The sequence below is a fragment of the Schistocerca cancellata genome, chromosome 7, assembly GCF_023864275.1.
Source record: "Schistocerca cancellata isolate TAMUIC-IGC-003103 chromosome 7, iqSchCanc2.1, whole genome shotgun sequence".
In the NCBI taxonomy this organism is placed as follows: Eukaryota; Metazoa; Arthropoda; class Insecta; order Orthoptera; family Acrididae; genus Schistocerca; species Schistocerca cancellata.
Genome location: NC_064632.1, coordinates 236690270 through 236707112, shown reverse-complemented (window position 1 = coordinate 236707112; position 16843 = coordinate 236690270). Strand labels below are relative to the sequence as shown.

Here is a 16843-nt window from a genome sequence, read left to right as displayed (position 1 = left end):
TAAATTAACAGTGAATGAAGTAAGCTATGAAGGTATTTATGGATTATTTGAAACTTTTATCAGATAAACATATTACTATGGAGTACTGGAATGGAAAATTTGTCTTTTCTATTTATGATAATATTCAAATAAGTTACTCATTTCACATGCAGTATGTTCTGCATACAACCTAAACACAATTATGTCCAGTGGATGTGACAAATACACATTTTTGACGAAAGATACTAATGAGAACTATTTCCCACAAGCAAGTAGACTAAATGTGGTATCTTTATGATCTGATGTCGACAGCAAAAACAGATGAAAGATTTTTAAAAAGTATCATTGGAGTATATTAGAGTGTATGACATTAGGCAGTTAATGGTTGGACTGATGGTTATTCATGGAAAAGAAGCCACTGAAGACAATAATTATAAGAATGAAAAAACCTGAATTAACAAAAATGTTAACAAAAAGTTCAATAATTTTTAATTAATAACCCTAAAGAAATATTATAGCGTTAACATTTTTGTATAATTTTTCATATAGATTTCAGATGGTAAAGGATTTGTTAATACGTTAATTAACAGATTAAGTTTTGATGCATTTTCCTGGACATAATAATTGCAGTTAGGAAAGACATTAGAAGAAAAATTAGCTACAGGAAATGAAGGAATTAATCAGTTCAACAACAAATGTACAGAATATGATATCTAGCATAGGGATAACAAGCATTTAGAGTCTAAACATGAAACAGATAAAATTTTGCAACATAAAGTGTACAAAAAAACTGTACACTCGAGATGTCGATTTGAAAGAGAAAATTTCAGCAATTACTGTCAGAGAAATTATGCGTGCTAAAAGAAGGTAAGTTACGGGTATTAGAGTTGGCCCAGATACCTGGGGAAATTTTCGTTCATATTATGTATTTATATTATTTTTTCTTTCTACACTCCTGGAAATTGAAATAAGAACACCGTGAATTCATTGTCCCAGGAAGGGTAAACTTTATTGACGCATTCCTGGGGTCAGATACATCACATGATCACACTGACAGAACCACAGGCAAATAGACACAGGCAACAGAGCATGCACAATGTCGGCACTAGTACAGTGTATATCCAACTTTCGCAGCAATGCAGGCTGCTATTCTCCCATGGAGACGATCGTAGAGATGCTGGATGTAGTCCTGTGGAACGGCTTGCCATGCCATTTCCACCTGGCGCCTCAGTTGGACCAGCGTTCGTGCTGGACGGGCAGACCGTGTGAGACGACGCTTCATCCAGTCCCAAACATGCTCAATGGGGGACAGATCCGGAGATCTTGCTGGCCAGGGTAGTTGACTTACACCTTATAGAGCACGTTGGGTGGCACGGGATACATGCCGACATGCATTGTCCTGTTGGAACAGCAAGTTCCCTTGCCGGTCTAGGAATGGTAGAACGATGGGTTCGATGACGGTTTGGATGTACCGTGCACTAATCAGTGTCCCCTCGACGATCACCAGTGGTGTATGGCCAGTGTAGGAGATCGCTCCCCACACCATGATGCCGGGTGTTGGCCCTGTGTGCCTCGGTCGTATGCAGTCCTGATTGTGGCGCTCACCTGCACGGCGCCAAACACGCATACGACCATCATTGGCACCAAGGCAGAAGCGACTCTCATCGCTGAAGACGACACGTCTCCATTCGTCCCTCACGGCTTCTGTACCGACGAAGCAAGGCACCTGTGATGTGCCTTAAGGGCGTATGTCAGGATACTTCCAGTGGCATATGGCCATTCACTGCATCCCCTGCCTCTTGCCAGTTGTATCGGCCCTACGATCCACTGCCAACCAGAGGCAGAGGACGAGAGAGTGGATCTGCATCTGCGCAACTGCTTGTCCACTTTAAATAGCTTCACGCGCAGATGACTCCGGCTAAGTTTCAATGGACTATGAGCATTGAAAGTCCTGCGGCGATGGAGTACTGATGGTGAGGCAAGGGTTTGGTGTACCTGAACCTTAGTTGGTGCTCTGCACGTTAGGCAGTCAGACGGTGATGGTCATTCTGGTACTCGTGAGAGACGGGAGGACTGGTTCGGCAGCTCGTCAGACGACAAAGCAGCCCTATTTAGGATCGCTCTGCTTTCCCTAATCCAGGGAGGGGCCTAGAAAAGGTGGCCTAAACATAGCCCGTCTCAACCCAGCACAAGTGGCAAACTGCGGTCACTTGTTCACTAACATATGCGGCCAAAAAATAATAAAATAAACAGTTACCTTAAATATCTAATGATTGGAGTCTGGAACGTCCGTACTTTACAGGATAACGACCATAATCAGTGCCCAGAGAGAAAGACAGGACTTATCGCAAGGGAATTGGCTAGATATAACATCGACATTACCGCCATAAGTGAAACACATCTTAGTGACTCTGGACAGTTATGTGAACCGCTCGGAGGTTATACCTACTACTGGAGTGGAAAATCATCCATTGAAAGGGCGGAAAGTGGGGTAGGCTTTGCCATACGCAATAAATTGGCATGCTCACTAACAGAACTCCCAAAAGGTATCAGTGACAGAATAATAACACTCAGACTTCACCTGGCATCCAAGAAATATCTTCACTTGATCAATGTATACGCACCTACATTGCCATCTCCGGATGAAGAGAAGAACAAGTTCTACCAAGACCTCCGACATGTCCTTAGGGATATTCCTTCTGCAGATAAACTTCTGTTACTTGGTGATTTTAATGCTCGTGTTGGGAATGATTTCAGTGCTTGGAATGGAGTCCTCGGTCGCCATGGGATTGGAAAATGCAATTCGAATGGTTTGGATCTTCTAACTCTATGTGCCGAGTTTGAACTCTGTCTGACAAATACATATTTTCGTCTGCCTGAAAAATATAAAACGACATGGATGCATCCGCGATCTAAACACTGGCACCTTCTGGATTATGTGATAGTACGGAAAAAAGATCTTGGTGACGTACTGGTCACATGTGCAATGAGAGGCGCTCAGGGATGGACAGACCATCGACTCGTGAGGTCCAAATTAAAGATAACTTTGAAGGCACCACGCCGAGCTTCACACAAAATACCAACAAAATTGTCCTGCTAAATCTTGGCCAATGATCAGACTGTGAGAGCAAAACTGGATGAAAAATTTGGTGTCGATGGCCTTTTGATATCTGAATCTGCCCCTGTAGATGAACAGTGGAGTGCATACGCTAGCAGATTGCGTGGCTGTGCTTCAGAAGTCTTGGGAAAGCCTCAGAAGAAGCACCAGGACTGGTTTGACGACTCAGATCCAGAGATCAGAAAGCTAATTAATGATTTCAGAACCTCTCTTCGCACCCCTGATGATAACAAGCGTAGAGCAGCGCATTACAATCTGAAAGTGAAGGTACGTGCTCTCAAAGACAGTTGGTGGGCAAATAAAGCAAATGAAATACAGCTATATGCCGACACACACCAAACGGGCAGATTCTTTGAGTCCCTGAAAACTATCTTTGGTCCAAGAGTTGGGTAGATAGCACCAGTCTATAAGAAAGATAAAATTTGTCGGCTGACGCAACAGAGTGACATCCTGTCTCGGTGGGCGGAACATTTTAATGACGTTCTTAATCCCGACCATCAGACAACCGATATTCCATACATAGAAGCACTTGAAGACCTGCCAGTTGAGGAACAACTTGCGGATGCCCCTTCCTACAGTGAATTCATTTCAGCACTGGCTAAGCTGAAAAATGACAAAACAGTAGGATTAGATAACTTGCCATCAGAGCTATATAAATATGGGGGGCCAAACATCAAGAAACCATTGTTTGCTCTGATCTTAAGGATTTGGGAGTATGAAATGATTCCACAAGACTGGAAAGATGCTTGTATTTCCAAGATCTATAAAGGCAAGGGTGAGATATCAGACTGCAGCTCCCACAGGGGCATTTCTCTTCTCTCAGCAGCGGGAAAAGTCCTTGCCCACATAATTAACACCCGGTTAACACACTATGCAGAAAAACTGCTACCAGAGACCCAGTGTGGCTTTCGCCCAAACAGAGGCACAGTGGATGCCATATTTGTTGTCAAACAAATGCAAGAGAAAAGCTTAGAGCAACATCGGCCTTTGTTCATGTGCTTTGTAGACCTGGAAAAAGCTTTTGATCGTGTCCCACGGGAAGCTCTCTGGATCATACTAAAGAAAACTGGGTGCCCTGACAAAATTGTCAGTTTGTTTTCGGCAGTTTCATGAAAACATGATGGCAAAAATCCGCCATGAGGACAAGCTCTCAGAACAGTTTCCCGTGACATGTGGTTTAAAACAAGGCTGTGTTCTGGCTCCCACACTCTTCTCACTTTACTTCGCAGTTGTTATGAGAGACGCGACCAAAGCCTGTAGTAATCAAATTAGTCTCGACACAAGGACAGACAAAAGTGTCTTCAACATCTCTCGCCTCAGAACAAAAAGTCGCGTAACCAAACTATCCATCTTAGAGATTCTCTACGCGGATGATGTATGCATGATGGCTAATTCTTGAGAAACTCTTCAGACTTACATAAACCTGCAAAATGCCTCCTACAGAAGATTTGGCTTAGCCATTAGCATCACTAAGACGCAAGTTCTTAAACAACCACTTAGAGGTCTTAATGCAGATGACTCTAGTATTGAGATAAATAACAAACACTTGCAAAATGTGTCAAAGTTCAAATACCTGGGAAGCCAAATTAGAAGTGACAACAGCCTGACATCGGAAATCGCAGCGCGTATAGCCAGCGCAGCCTCAGCCTTCGGTAAGCTTAATGACCGAGTATGGAAATCACATGATCTCAAACTACAAACAAAAATTGCAGTCTACAAAGCATTAGTATTATCTACCTTACTCTATGCCTCGGAAACCTGGTGCTGTTACAAAGCTGACATTAAGAAGCTAGATAAATTTCATCTTCGATGTCTGAGATCAATTCTGCGCATCAAATGGGAAGACCGTGTCCCAAACACGGAGATTTTGCGCCGCGTGAAACTGGCTGGTATTGAAGCTTTAATAATTAAACATCAACTGAGATGGAGTGGTCACATAGTACGCATGGATGACAGTAGGCTACCTAAAGCGGTGTTCTACTCGCAGCTCTCGTGCGGGAAGAGGAGGAAAGGTGGTCAACACCTGCGATATAAAGACACCATTAAACGCCACCTTACAGCCTGTGGCATCCCAAGCAACCGTTGGGAGGAGCTAGCATTGCGCCGATCGGAGTGGCGATCAACTGTACATAAGAGCATCGAACAATTCGAGCAAAAGCGTGTAATGGACCTGGATGCTAAAAGAGAGCTCCGAAAATCTCAGCTCAAGCCTGTCTACACGTATACTTACAACTCTGCTGGTCAACTTCACTGTGCTCCATGCAACAGGATATTCAAAGCGAAATTCGGATTCGCGAGCCACATCCGAGCCTACCACAACAAGGACAGAGAAGACTGACGGAGTCGCTGTCGCCGGACACGGCGAGGAGGACATCATTCGTCCCTCCATTCACGCCTGTCGCGACACCACTGGAGGCGGGCTGCACGATGTTGGGGCGTGAGCGGAAGACGGCCTAACGGTGTGCGGGACCGTAGCCCAGCTTCATGGAGACGGTTGCGAATGGTCCTCGCCGATACCCCAGGAGCAACAGTGTCACTAATTTGCTGGGAAGTGGCGGTGCGGTCCCCTACGGCACTGCGTAGGATCCTACGGTCTTGGCGTGCATCCGTGCGTCGCTGCGGTCCGGTCCCAGGTCGACGGGCACGTGCACCTTCCGTCGACCACTGGCGACAACATCGATGTACTGTGGAGACCTCACGCCCCACGTGTTGAGCAATTCGGCGGTACGTCCACCCGGCCTCCCGCATGCCCACTATACGCCCTCGCTCAAAGTCCGTCAACTGCACATACGGTTCACGTCCACGCTGTCGCGGCATGCTACCAGTGTTAAAGACTGCGATGGAGCTCCGTATGCCACGGCAAACTGGCTGACACTGACGGCGGCGGTGCACAAATGCTGCGCAGCTAGCGCCATTCGACGGCCAACACCGCGGTTCCTGGTGTGTCCACTGTGCCTTGCGTGTGATCATTGCTTGTACAGCCCTCTCGCAGTGTCCGGAGCAAGTATGGTGGGCCTGACACACCGGTGTCAATGTGTTCTTTTTTCCATTTCCAGGAGTGTATAAATGATATAAATCTGTTTTATTATAATATTACTTCCGTGGGAAAAACAGAAGGCAAATTGATAAAAGAATGAATTTGAAATTATGATTTTCTTGATAGTTACTTAACTGATGCATAGAAAAGACATTAATCTAAGACAAATTTTAAAAAGTAGATTCTTACATTAACATTATCGAATTCAGTTAGTAAAAAGATTGTAGAGCACTTATGATGGAAAAAAGAAGGCTTTAGATTTAATCAGCATTAAGGGAAATTCCTTCAATTCCTGATTGCTGCTTTTGGAGCTTTATGATCTTTAGTAGGTGATGAAGCAACTATCACAAGCTTGGATCATAAAAAACAGAAAAAGTTACAAGCTGCCTAATTAGCTAAACAAAGGAGATATAATTCATTAACAGAGAAACTGAAAATATCAAGTTTGAAATAAATTAAAATAGTTATTGGAATGTATATTCATCCTTTAAGTAATTTTGATATTGAAAACTTTGCAAAAAAATTAAAAATTAAAAATTCCAGAGGTAGTTTCGTAGTTGATGAAATTCAATGAAAACCACAAGACTGCAGTTCAAAGTCTGCTCCAGCTGCAGATTAACTGTGAGAACGTAACACACTTTCATCACAGATTTGCTGGCTGTAATTTTATTCTCTGTGCTAGTTTAAATCAAATGAAGTAAAGACAGACTTGGTATACAGAATATGTAAAACAAGCAGCTGATGAGGGGGAAGAGAAGAAATTAGAGAAAAAGAAGGAGATTTAAATACCCAAGAATTGCACATATAGAATAAAAAATCAAAAACTTTTTAATTGTTGATCAGGATTTACACTGAAGAGACAAAGAAACTGTTAAACCTGCCTAATATGATGTAGGGCTCCCGCAAGCATACAGAAGTGCCGCAACATGTGGTGGCATGGGCTCGACTAATGTCTGAAGTAGTGCTGGAGGGAAATGACACCATAAATCCTGCAGGGCTGTCCACAAATCCGTAAGAGCATGAGGGGGTGGAGATGTCTCCTGAACAGCACATTGCAAGGCATCCTGGATATGCTCAGTAATGTTCATGTTTGGGGAGTTTGGTGGCCAGCAGAAGTGTTTGAAGTCAGAAGAGTGTTCCTGGAGCAACTTGGCAGCAATTCTGGACGTGTGTAGTGTCATGTTGTCCTACTGGAATTGCCCAAGTCTGTTGGAATGCACAATGGACATGAACGGATGCAGGAGCTCAAACAGGATGCCCATGTACATGCCACCTGTCAGAGTAGTATCTAGTCGAATCAGGGGTCCATATCACTCCAACCACACACACCCAACACCATTACAGAACCTCCACCAGCTTGAATGCTCCTCTGCTGACATGCAAAAGGTTGCCTCCATATCCGTACATGTCCATTCGCTCCATACAATTTGAAACTAGATTTGTCCGACCAGGCAACATGTTTCCGGTCATCAACAGGCCGATAATGGTGTTGACAGGCCCAGGCGAGGTGTAAAGCTTTGTGTCATGCAGTCATCAAGGGTGCAGAAGTGGGCCTTTGGCTCTGAAAGCCTATATCGATGATGTTTCGTTGAATGGTTCGCACGTTGACACATATTGATTGTCCAACATTGAAATCTGCAGGTATCTGCAGACGGGTTGCACTTCTGCCACATTGAACGATTCTCTTCAGTCGTCGTTGGTCCTGTTCTTGCAAGATCTTTTTCTGGTCATAGCGATGTCAGATATTTGATGTTTTACTGAATTCCTGATATTCACGGTAAACTCATGAAATGGATGTATGGTAAATTCCCACTACATCCCCACTTCGGGGATGCTGTGTCCCATCGCTCAGGTGCTGACAATAACATCATGTTCAAACTCACTTAAATGTTGATAACCTGCCATTGTAGCAGCAGTAACCAGTCTAACAACTGTGCCATACATTTGTTGTATTATATAGTCGCTGTCAAACGCAGCGCCATATTTGTCGCCGGTCTGTGTGGCCGAGCGGTTCTAGGCATTACAGTCTGGAACCGCGCGACCGCTACGGTCGCAGGTTCGAATCCTGCCATGGGCATGGGTGTGTGTGATATCCTTAGATTAGTTAGGTTTAAGTAGTTCTAAGTTCTAGGGGACTGATGACCTCAGATGTTAAGTCCCATAGTGCTCAGAGCCATTTGAACCATATATTGCCTGTTTACATATCTCTGTATTTGAATATGCATGTCTATACCAGTTTCTTTGACGCTTCAGTGTACATTTATTATAAAAAAAATGTTTGAATAACGGATTTGGAGAATCACTAGATCACATTTCATAAGTGATTGATTAAATTACCTTCCTGAAGGATTCAAAAGTATTAGTGTAGTGCATCAAACGCAAATGGAAACATTGCTTTATTTATTTTTTAAATATTCAGTAAAGTCATTAAGTAAAGCGATGACAGTTTGAAGTATCACACAATAACTTTTTATTGTACTAATACGTACACATAATATTCAGAACACACATTTGAATGAAAATTAACAGCTTACATGGAAATTAATGGCAAAGAACATATAACAGCAGTGGCATAGATTCTAATTTATAACACTCCCACTATAATCAATACCTACTAACAAAACTTTATACTATTAGCCCACGTTGCTTAATCATTATGGCCACTGTCAGCTGTCTGCAGGCTGCTGCCTCAGGGTGTAGTGGTGGCAGAGAATCTGGCATGTCACATTGGACACCTCATGTGCCACTTGTTTCACAGCTTCTGCTGACAAGGCACCTTGCAGTGTACCCAATGCAGCGGATCTGCACTCACTGCAGGTTGAGTGATGGGTACTAACATGTTCACATTTATGGACGTGGAGAGTCCATGTGGAGACTGGCAAACAAACCCACTCTGTGGATGAAGAGGTGGCTGCTCCTGCAGCATGGTTGAAGTAAGCACACAGGGGGAGCGATTCATTAGTTATTGGGATTTCTAAAGTTAGTCATTTTATGGAGCCCCTTACGCAAATAGGACCCCAGGCCGGAAAGAAATCTAATTTCCACTCAGTATGTCTGTCGGAGGACCCATCAAAGTTGTGGAAGAGGCCCTGCCAGCAACTATCGAGCATGCAGGGTGTAGTGATCTACAAATTGTGGCTCACATTCGTCGCTTGGGTTCTGAGGCCATTCTCAGTTTATGCAGGTGGCTGACAGAAGTGGTGAAGAGTGCCAGCCTTATGCGCATGGTACAAGCAGAGCTCACAATATGCAGCATCATTTCCAGAACTGATTGGGATTTGGAACCAAGTGCAGGATCTCAACCAAAGGCTCCGTTGTTTCGTTGACAGTCCTGGTTGCAGGTTTCTGGATTTGAGTTATGGGGTGAAGAATTGCAGGACTCCCCTAGATAGTCGGGGGTGCACTACACAAAGTAAGCAGCTACTTGAGGAGTAGAGTACTTATGGAGTGCACATTAGGGTTTTTAGGCTAGATCGTCTGTGAACGCTCACCAGTCAATACACAGAGAGTGAAATCAGATCGCATACAAAGTAAAGACGCTTCCACTGTTAAAAGTTTAAAAGTAAATATTGTTGAAGCATTCGTAACAAAGTTCTTGCATTTACTACCCTCCAAGAGAATTCTCATACTCAAATTATTTTCAGAATCGAGAGCTGGCTGAAACCCAAAGTAGAAAGCTCTGAAATATTTAGCGAAGCATAGAATATAGATCGAAAAGACAGATTAGACACCATAGAAATGGTAGTGTTTATTGCAGTCGACACGAATTTTGTATCCGTCAAGATCGAAATGGAATTTAAAATGAAGTTACCTGGACACATGTAACAGATCTAGACGAGTTCAAGCTAATTGTCGCATTTATTACTGGCCTCCAAATTCCAGAATAACAGTTTTGAAAACATTCAAAAGAAGTCTATGATCAGTAGCCTGGAAACACCCAGATCATACAATATTAGTTGGAGGCCACTTTAACTTGGCAACAGCCTTGCCGCAGTGGATACACCGGTTCCCGTGAGATCACCGAAGTTAAGCACTGTCGGGCGTGGCTGGCACTTGGATGGGTGACCATCCAGCCGCCACGCGCTGTTGCCGTTTTTCGGGGTGCACTCAGCCTCGTGATGCCAATTGAGGACCTACTCGACCGAATAGTAGCGACTCCGGTCAAAGAAAACCATCATAACGACCGGGTGAGTGGTGGGCTGACCACACACCCCACCAATCTGCATCCTCAACTGAGGATGACGCGGCGGTCGGATGGACCCGATGCGCCTCTTGTGGCCTGAAGACGGAGTGCTGCTGCTGCTGCTGCTGCTACTCCACTTTAACTTATTAATTGTAGACTGGGACATCTATAGGATTCACTGCATGTGGTATTGACAGCCAGTCTTGTGAAAATGTCGTACATGTTTCCCGAAAACTATTTTGAAGAGCTAATTAGAGAGTCCACATGCAATGGAAGTATTTTAGCACTTGTAACTTCAGACAGGCCTTATTTTATCGACATTGTCAGTATAGAGACAGGAATTAGTGATCATAGCTGCAATAATTACTAAAGTTAATAAATCCATAAGGAGGCTAGTAGAGTATGCTTGCTAAAAAGAGCAGATAAGCAGTTGTTAGCATCCATTTAGAAAATGAATGAGCATGATCTAGATTCAGTATGGTGGATGTAGAGGAATTACAGACAAAGTTTAAACAGATTGTAAATCGAGACCTGGGGAAGTATGAGCTGAATAAGTGGATTAAAGATGGAAATGGCCAATCGTGCTTTAACAAAAAAAAATCGGAAAGACCCAGGCGACTGGAAGGAAGTGCAGACTACTGTATGTCAGAAGGGTAAAAGAATGGACCTTCAAAATGACAGTCCAATGTTGTTAATTTTAGTTTGCAGCGGAATTCTTGACCACATTCTGAGTTCGAATACAATTAATTTCCTTGATGCAGAAGAAATTCTGTCCACAAATCAGCATGGCTTTAGAAAGCATTACTTGTACGAAACTCAACTTGCTCTTTACCCACATGATATTCTGCGAATCGTGACTGAAGGACAACAGGCAGTTCCATTACTCCTAGATGTCAAGAAAGCATTGGACAGCGTGCCGCATTGCACACTGTTAATGAAGATCGAGCAAATGAAATAGGTTCCCAGGTATATAAGTGGCTCGAAAGCTTCTTATATAATATAACGCCGTACGTTGTACTCGACATCGAGTGTTCATCAGAGACAAGGGTATCATCAGGAGTGCCCCGGGGAAGTGTGACAGTACTGTTGTTCGTTCTGTGTCTTTTTTTCGATGATGCTGTGGTGTACATGAGGGTGTTGTTATTGAGTGACTGTAGAAGAATACAAGATGACTTAGAAAAAACTTTCAGTTGCCTTGAACAATAGTAGTTTGCTCTAAATCCAGAAAAATGTAAGTTAATACAGATAAGTTGGAAAAACAATCCCATGATCTTCGAATAGAGAATTAGTAGTCTACTGCTTGATGCAGTAACGTTTATTAAATATCTAAGGGCAACATTGCAAAGGAGTGTGAAATAGAACGACCACTTAAGGATGGTAGTAGGGAAGGCGAATACATGACATCAGATTATGAGGAAGGCGAATACATGACATCAGATTATGAGGAGGGTTTTAGAAAAATGTGATTCAGTTGTAAAGCAGACCTCATATAGTACACTATGCGACATATTCTTGAGTACTGCTCAAATGTTTCAAATTCCCATCAGGTTAAATTAAAGAAAGACATTGAAGGAATTCAGAGGTGGGTTACTAGGTTCGTTACCAGTAGATTCAATCAACATGTGGGTATTACTGAGATGCTCAGGTGAGGAAATGACTGGTAGTGGTACAAGCTATCCTCCACCCTGCACCATACTATGGTTTGCAGAGTATGTCTGTAGACTTAGCTATAGATGTAGATTTGATGATATTTTGTCCTTGGAAGTGACTTAGTTAACATATCAGCAAGCAGCTACTCTGTCGAGATTTGTCCCACTATAGCTAGAGGCGAGTCTATATTTTCTCTAATAAAATGATTTCTTGTATCAATATATTTTGTTCATCCATTGCGGCCTCTGGTTTTGTACACACTGACCACACCTCGTTATCACAAAAATTTTAATAGGGTCACTTTCAGAGCATGGAAAGATCTCCACTTTTAACCTCTGTATGCAGAGTACCTTTTGGCAAGTTGAGGCAAGAGGCATGTATTTAGCTAGAGTAGTTGGTAAAGCTACTATGGATTCTTCTCTGCTACTCCAGAAAATAGCAGATCCTACTGATTTAAACAGAAAACCAGTGACTGACTTCAACTCCTCTTTGTTTCCTGCACAATCTGCATCACTATATCCTGTGATGTTTTGGTTCTCTCTCCTAGAAAATTGCAGCTTCAAGTTCTTAGGCCCTTTCAAGTACCCCAGAATTCTTTTGACTGCCTGTCAGTGAAGCATGACTGGATAATTATTGGATCAGCTTACAACTGCACCTGCAAATGTGTGCAGGTCTGGTTCCCAACTGTGCATACGTCAGTTTGACTGCAGCTTCTCAGTTGGGAATATTTCTCATGGCTTTTCTCTCTCCTTCTATCTTGGGGCTGATGTCTAATTTATCGACTCTTGTCGAAAGGTGTCGACATTGGATTACAACCCTTAATCTTATATTTATTTGATATTTCTTCTATACAGTGAGATTGATCAGACCATAATAGTCCCCTTTTTGCGATCCCTTCTGATTATGATGCACAACCAATTTGAAACATCTCCTCCACCCATAAGGTATAAAAGTAAATTTACAGATTAGTTATTTTAGGTGACTTATTTTCCAAAGAATAACACAAATTAAAGTACATACCAGCAGCTAAGGCTAAGGAAATCTAAGATAAATGCCACAACGAATGTTCACTGTGACATACTGGGTAGAGGCATTGAGATGCGAAGTCAGAAGTGGGTGGTACACATCCTGTTACTTCCCAATATTATTTTTGTATTCATCCTCGCTTGTCTGAGAGATTCTGGGGCTTCATTATTAATTTAATAAACGTATATTCTGTAAGATTCGATGTAATTGTACATACAATATCGCTCTGTCCATGAATGAGTTGTCACAGTCTGTGGCAAATTAAACACGGAACACACAAATATTCAAAATATGTTGATCATTTAGTAAAACAAATTACAACTCAGAATATAAAGAATTAAAGGGTGACTTAGTCTCAGCTGCGTATGAAGTACTAAAAAAAATTTACAAACTAGTTATTTTAGGATTCGTCTAAATTAAAGTACATATCCAGATGAAATGTGTTACAGTACCAGCGCAGTAATGTTCCTGCTGCTGTTTTCTGTCCTTGTTTCAGTTACTTTCAAGTGAAAAGGAGAAAGTTTATTTTTCTCACAGTATATTGTAAATTTTTATACGAATTATATCATACAACATACAAACAGGACTTTCATTTGCTACTGGGGGCGCTTATTGTTCAGTAGTTTTCGTAATATATATGAAAATAGCAAGTATGAAGTTCGTTGTTAGCACATTCAAAGAAAGAAGAGGCAGCAATAGTTTCCAAAATTCCAATGAATGTACCAACTTAGGATGTAATGAGCGGCTGCTTTAATTTCTGTGCAAGAATGAATAGCTACCACAGACATGATGATACTCCACACGTAAAATCTTTTTGCAGTTTCAGAACAGTGTAATGGTAAGACTAAACACACTAAAGAGCCAAAGAAACTGGTACACTTGCCTAACATCGTGTAGTGGCCCCACGAGCACGCAGAAGTCCCGCAACACAAGGTGGCATGGACTCGGCTAATGTCTGAAGTAGTCCTGGAGGGATCTGACACCATGAATCCCGCAGGGTTGTCCACAAATCCGAAAGAGTTCGAGGGGCTGGAGATCTCATCTAAACAGCATGTTGCAAAGAATTCCAATACTGTTCATGTCTGTGCAGTTTCGCCTGCGGAAGTATTTAAACTCAGAAGAGTGTTCCTGAAGCCACTCTGCAGCAATTCTGGACGTGTGGGATGTCGCATTGTCCTGATGGAATTGCCCACGTTCGTCGGAATGAACAATGGACATGAATGGAAGCAAGTGATCAGACAGGATGATTATGTACTTGTCACCTGTCAGAGTCGTGTCTAGATGTATCAGGGGTTCCATGTCCCTCCAAATGCACATGCAACACATCATTACAGAGCCTCCACCAGCTTGAACACTCCTCTGCTGACATGCAGGGTCCAAGGATTCATAAGATTGCCTCCATACTCGTACATGTCCATTCCGTCGATACAATTTGAAACGAGACTTATCCAACCAGGCAACCTGTTTCCAGTCATCAACAGTCCAATGATGGTGTTGACGGGCTGGACGAGGCGTAAAGCTTTGTGTCGTCCAGTTATCCAGGGTACACGAGTGGACTTTCCTCTCTGAAAGCCCCCATATCAATGATGTTTCGTCAAATGGTTCTCACACTGACACCTTTTGATGGCCCAGCATTGAAAACTGCAGCAATCTGAGGAAGGTATGCGCTTCTGTCAGGTTGAACGATTCTCTTTAGTCGTCGTTGGTCCTGTTCTTGCAGGATCTTTTTCCAGCCACAGTGATATCGAAGATTTGACGTTATATCGGATTCCTGATATTCACTGCAGACTCGTGAAATGGTCGTTCAGGAAAATCAGCACATCATCGCCACCTCAGGGATGCTGTGTCCCATCACTTGGGTGCCAATAATAACACTGCGTTCAAACTCATTTAAATCTTGATAACCTGCCTTTGAGGCAGCGGCAACCGATCTAACAACTGCGCCAAACACTTATATAGGCGTTGCCCATCGCAGCGTCATGTTCTGCCTGTTTACATATCTGTGTGTTTGAATATGTGTGTCTATACTAGTTTCTTTGGCGCGTCAGTGTACATTATTCTGGTGTACAAAGTGTGTACTAGACAACTTTACATTATGTGTATGGTTCTTAAATTGTAAGTTCCCCACTACGTGGTTTCTGTATACAATTTAGCTCAAATCTACCTCCCACTCTATAAAAGATCTACATATTGTCAAAGCTATGTACCCACAAGATGTCATCCAACTTGAACTCGTATGTTAACCTTTGACATAACAGAATCTAATTTGGTTGGAATACACCTTTTTTTGTATTAAATGCACAACTGAAGTAAAACAGTTATCTGGTCCTATTAAAAATTTCCACTTATCTTGCACCTAGACAACATTTTTGTAGATTTCTTGAAAGCACAGCAGCAAACAGCAAGCAGGCAGCAGCTAAACTATATATCCATTTTTAAATAAAATTTCCAAACAATATTTAGACTATTGCATACCATATGGTGCAGCATGGTAATGTAGAATAAACAGCAAGATAGGAAGAGTAACTATCCCCATAAAATGATATTCCAAGACAACGATTTTAGAAGGATGTATGTATTCAAAAAGCCACTCGTAACATTGGGCTGAACAATAGTATGCTTACCAAAGGAAACAATGATTTAAAAGGGGTACAGTGTTAAAGAGAATTTTTATAAAAACCTAGCAGCTCAATCAGTTGATATGTTAATGCATGATTCAGGGAAGCAGCATGGTCTTTCTCCCAGCTCTAAGTTTGTGAACGGAGTTAACTAGTTGATAATAATCATTTTGACAAACTAGCTTTGTAGTGCTGCAGTCTTATCTAAACTGTATTATCTTAAAAAATATATTATTCAAAATTCATATTCTGTTCAGCTTTGAGGGTATACATCATATTTGTGCTTGCAACTCTTTACAATAAATCTTTCATTATCTAACAGATACTGTCACAATTCAACACAGCACTACTGAATATGTCCATCACTTAACTTCAACTCAGAATGTAGCAGACTGCACAGAGGCAAAGACTGCCTCACAAGAAGACGAAAGATTATTTAACAGCAACTTAAGTTGTGCATTGATAACTTACAAAAATCAGAAAGACATGCCCACCTTACATATCCTCAGTCTTCCTTGAGTAGAAGTTTGTATGAGACAGGAATGGGATAAGGACAAAATTCTAAACATTACAGATAGGAACTTCTAAAACATGTTACAAATGTAAAGAGAAAAAAGCTTTACAAGAATATGAGATAAAGACCTACAAGTAAAAGAAAATTTACAAAATTCAAGAACATATGAATGAAATAACCAACAGACTTTATCATAAGTAGGTTATCCTATTTTATGATTCTATGAAAACATTCTGCACAGGACTATTTTGAAAGTTTATATGTCACATTTGGCATTGTAGTAAGAAGTTTTGCTGATCTACACTGTTTTATGTAGTGTACAGGAAGTGGGTTAGAAAGTGTCTATATCACACAATGCCTAGATTTCTGAGCACAGTCACCTGTGGCAGTAGTAAGTTACATGATGAAATGAAGTAGACAAGTGTCCTTGTCACTAACGACCAAAGTTTCTTTCACACTTTGCAATAATGTCACTGTTGTGGGAAGTTATGTGGAAGCAGACACAGTGAGACTAAGTGTGGTTCTCTGCTGACAACCACGCACATTCATAAACAGTAAAATACATAGTGGTCTCTGTTTGAAGCAGAATTTAGACTCATTTTTAACCCCACAACCATCTTGTAGTATTGAGGAGTTCCTTATAAAAGTCAGCTGCAGCTTGTATCGGTGAAGTATCCCAACATTTGTCAGATAACATTTCAATGTAAAATCAATATAC

At 41.9% G+C, this 16843-nt stretch overlaps 1 protein-coding gene and 1 pseudogene across 1 annotated transcript; both read left to right on the top strand.

Moving 5' to 3' along the window:
* Positions 1-727: 727 nt before the first annotated feature.
* Positions 728-5435, top strand: LOC126092712 (uncharacterized). Its single transcript, XM_049908436.1, has 4 exons — positions 728-846; positions 3196-3364; positions 3539-3718; positions 4509-5435. Exons 1-4 carry the CDS (start codon positions 728-730, stop codon positions 5433-5435), a joined length of 1395 nt encoding a protein of 464 aa, XP_049764393.1.
* A 4674-nt stretch (positions 5436-10109) lies between these two features.
* On the top strand, positions 10110-10226 carry LOC126093087 (5S ribosomal RNA; annotated as a pseudogene).
* Positions 10227-16843: the final 6617 nt, after the last annotated feature.

Coding starts and splice junctions, on each gene's coding strand:
- LOC126092712 (XM_049908436.1), top strand. CDS start 728: ATGAAACAGATAAAATTTTGCAACATAAAGTGTACAAAAAAACTGTAC. Junction 847..3,195: donor ATTATGCGTGCTAAAAGAAG/GTAAGTTACGGG, acceptor ATACGCTAGCAG/ATTGCGTGGCTGTGCTTCAG. Junction 3,365..3,538: donor ATTACAATCTGAAAGTGAAG/GTACGTGCTCTC, acceptor CTGACGCAACAG/AGTGACATCCTGTCTCGGTG.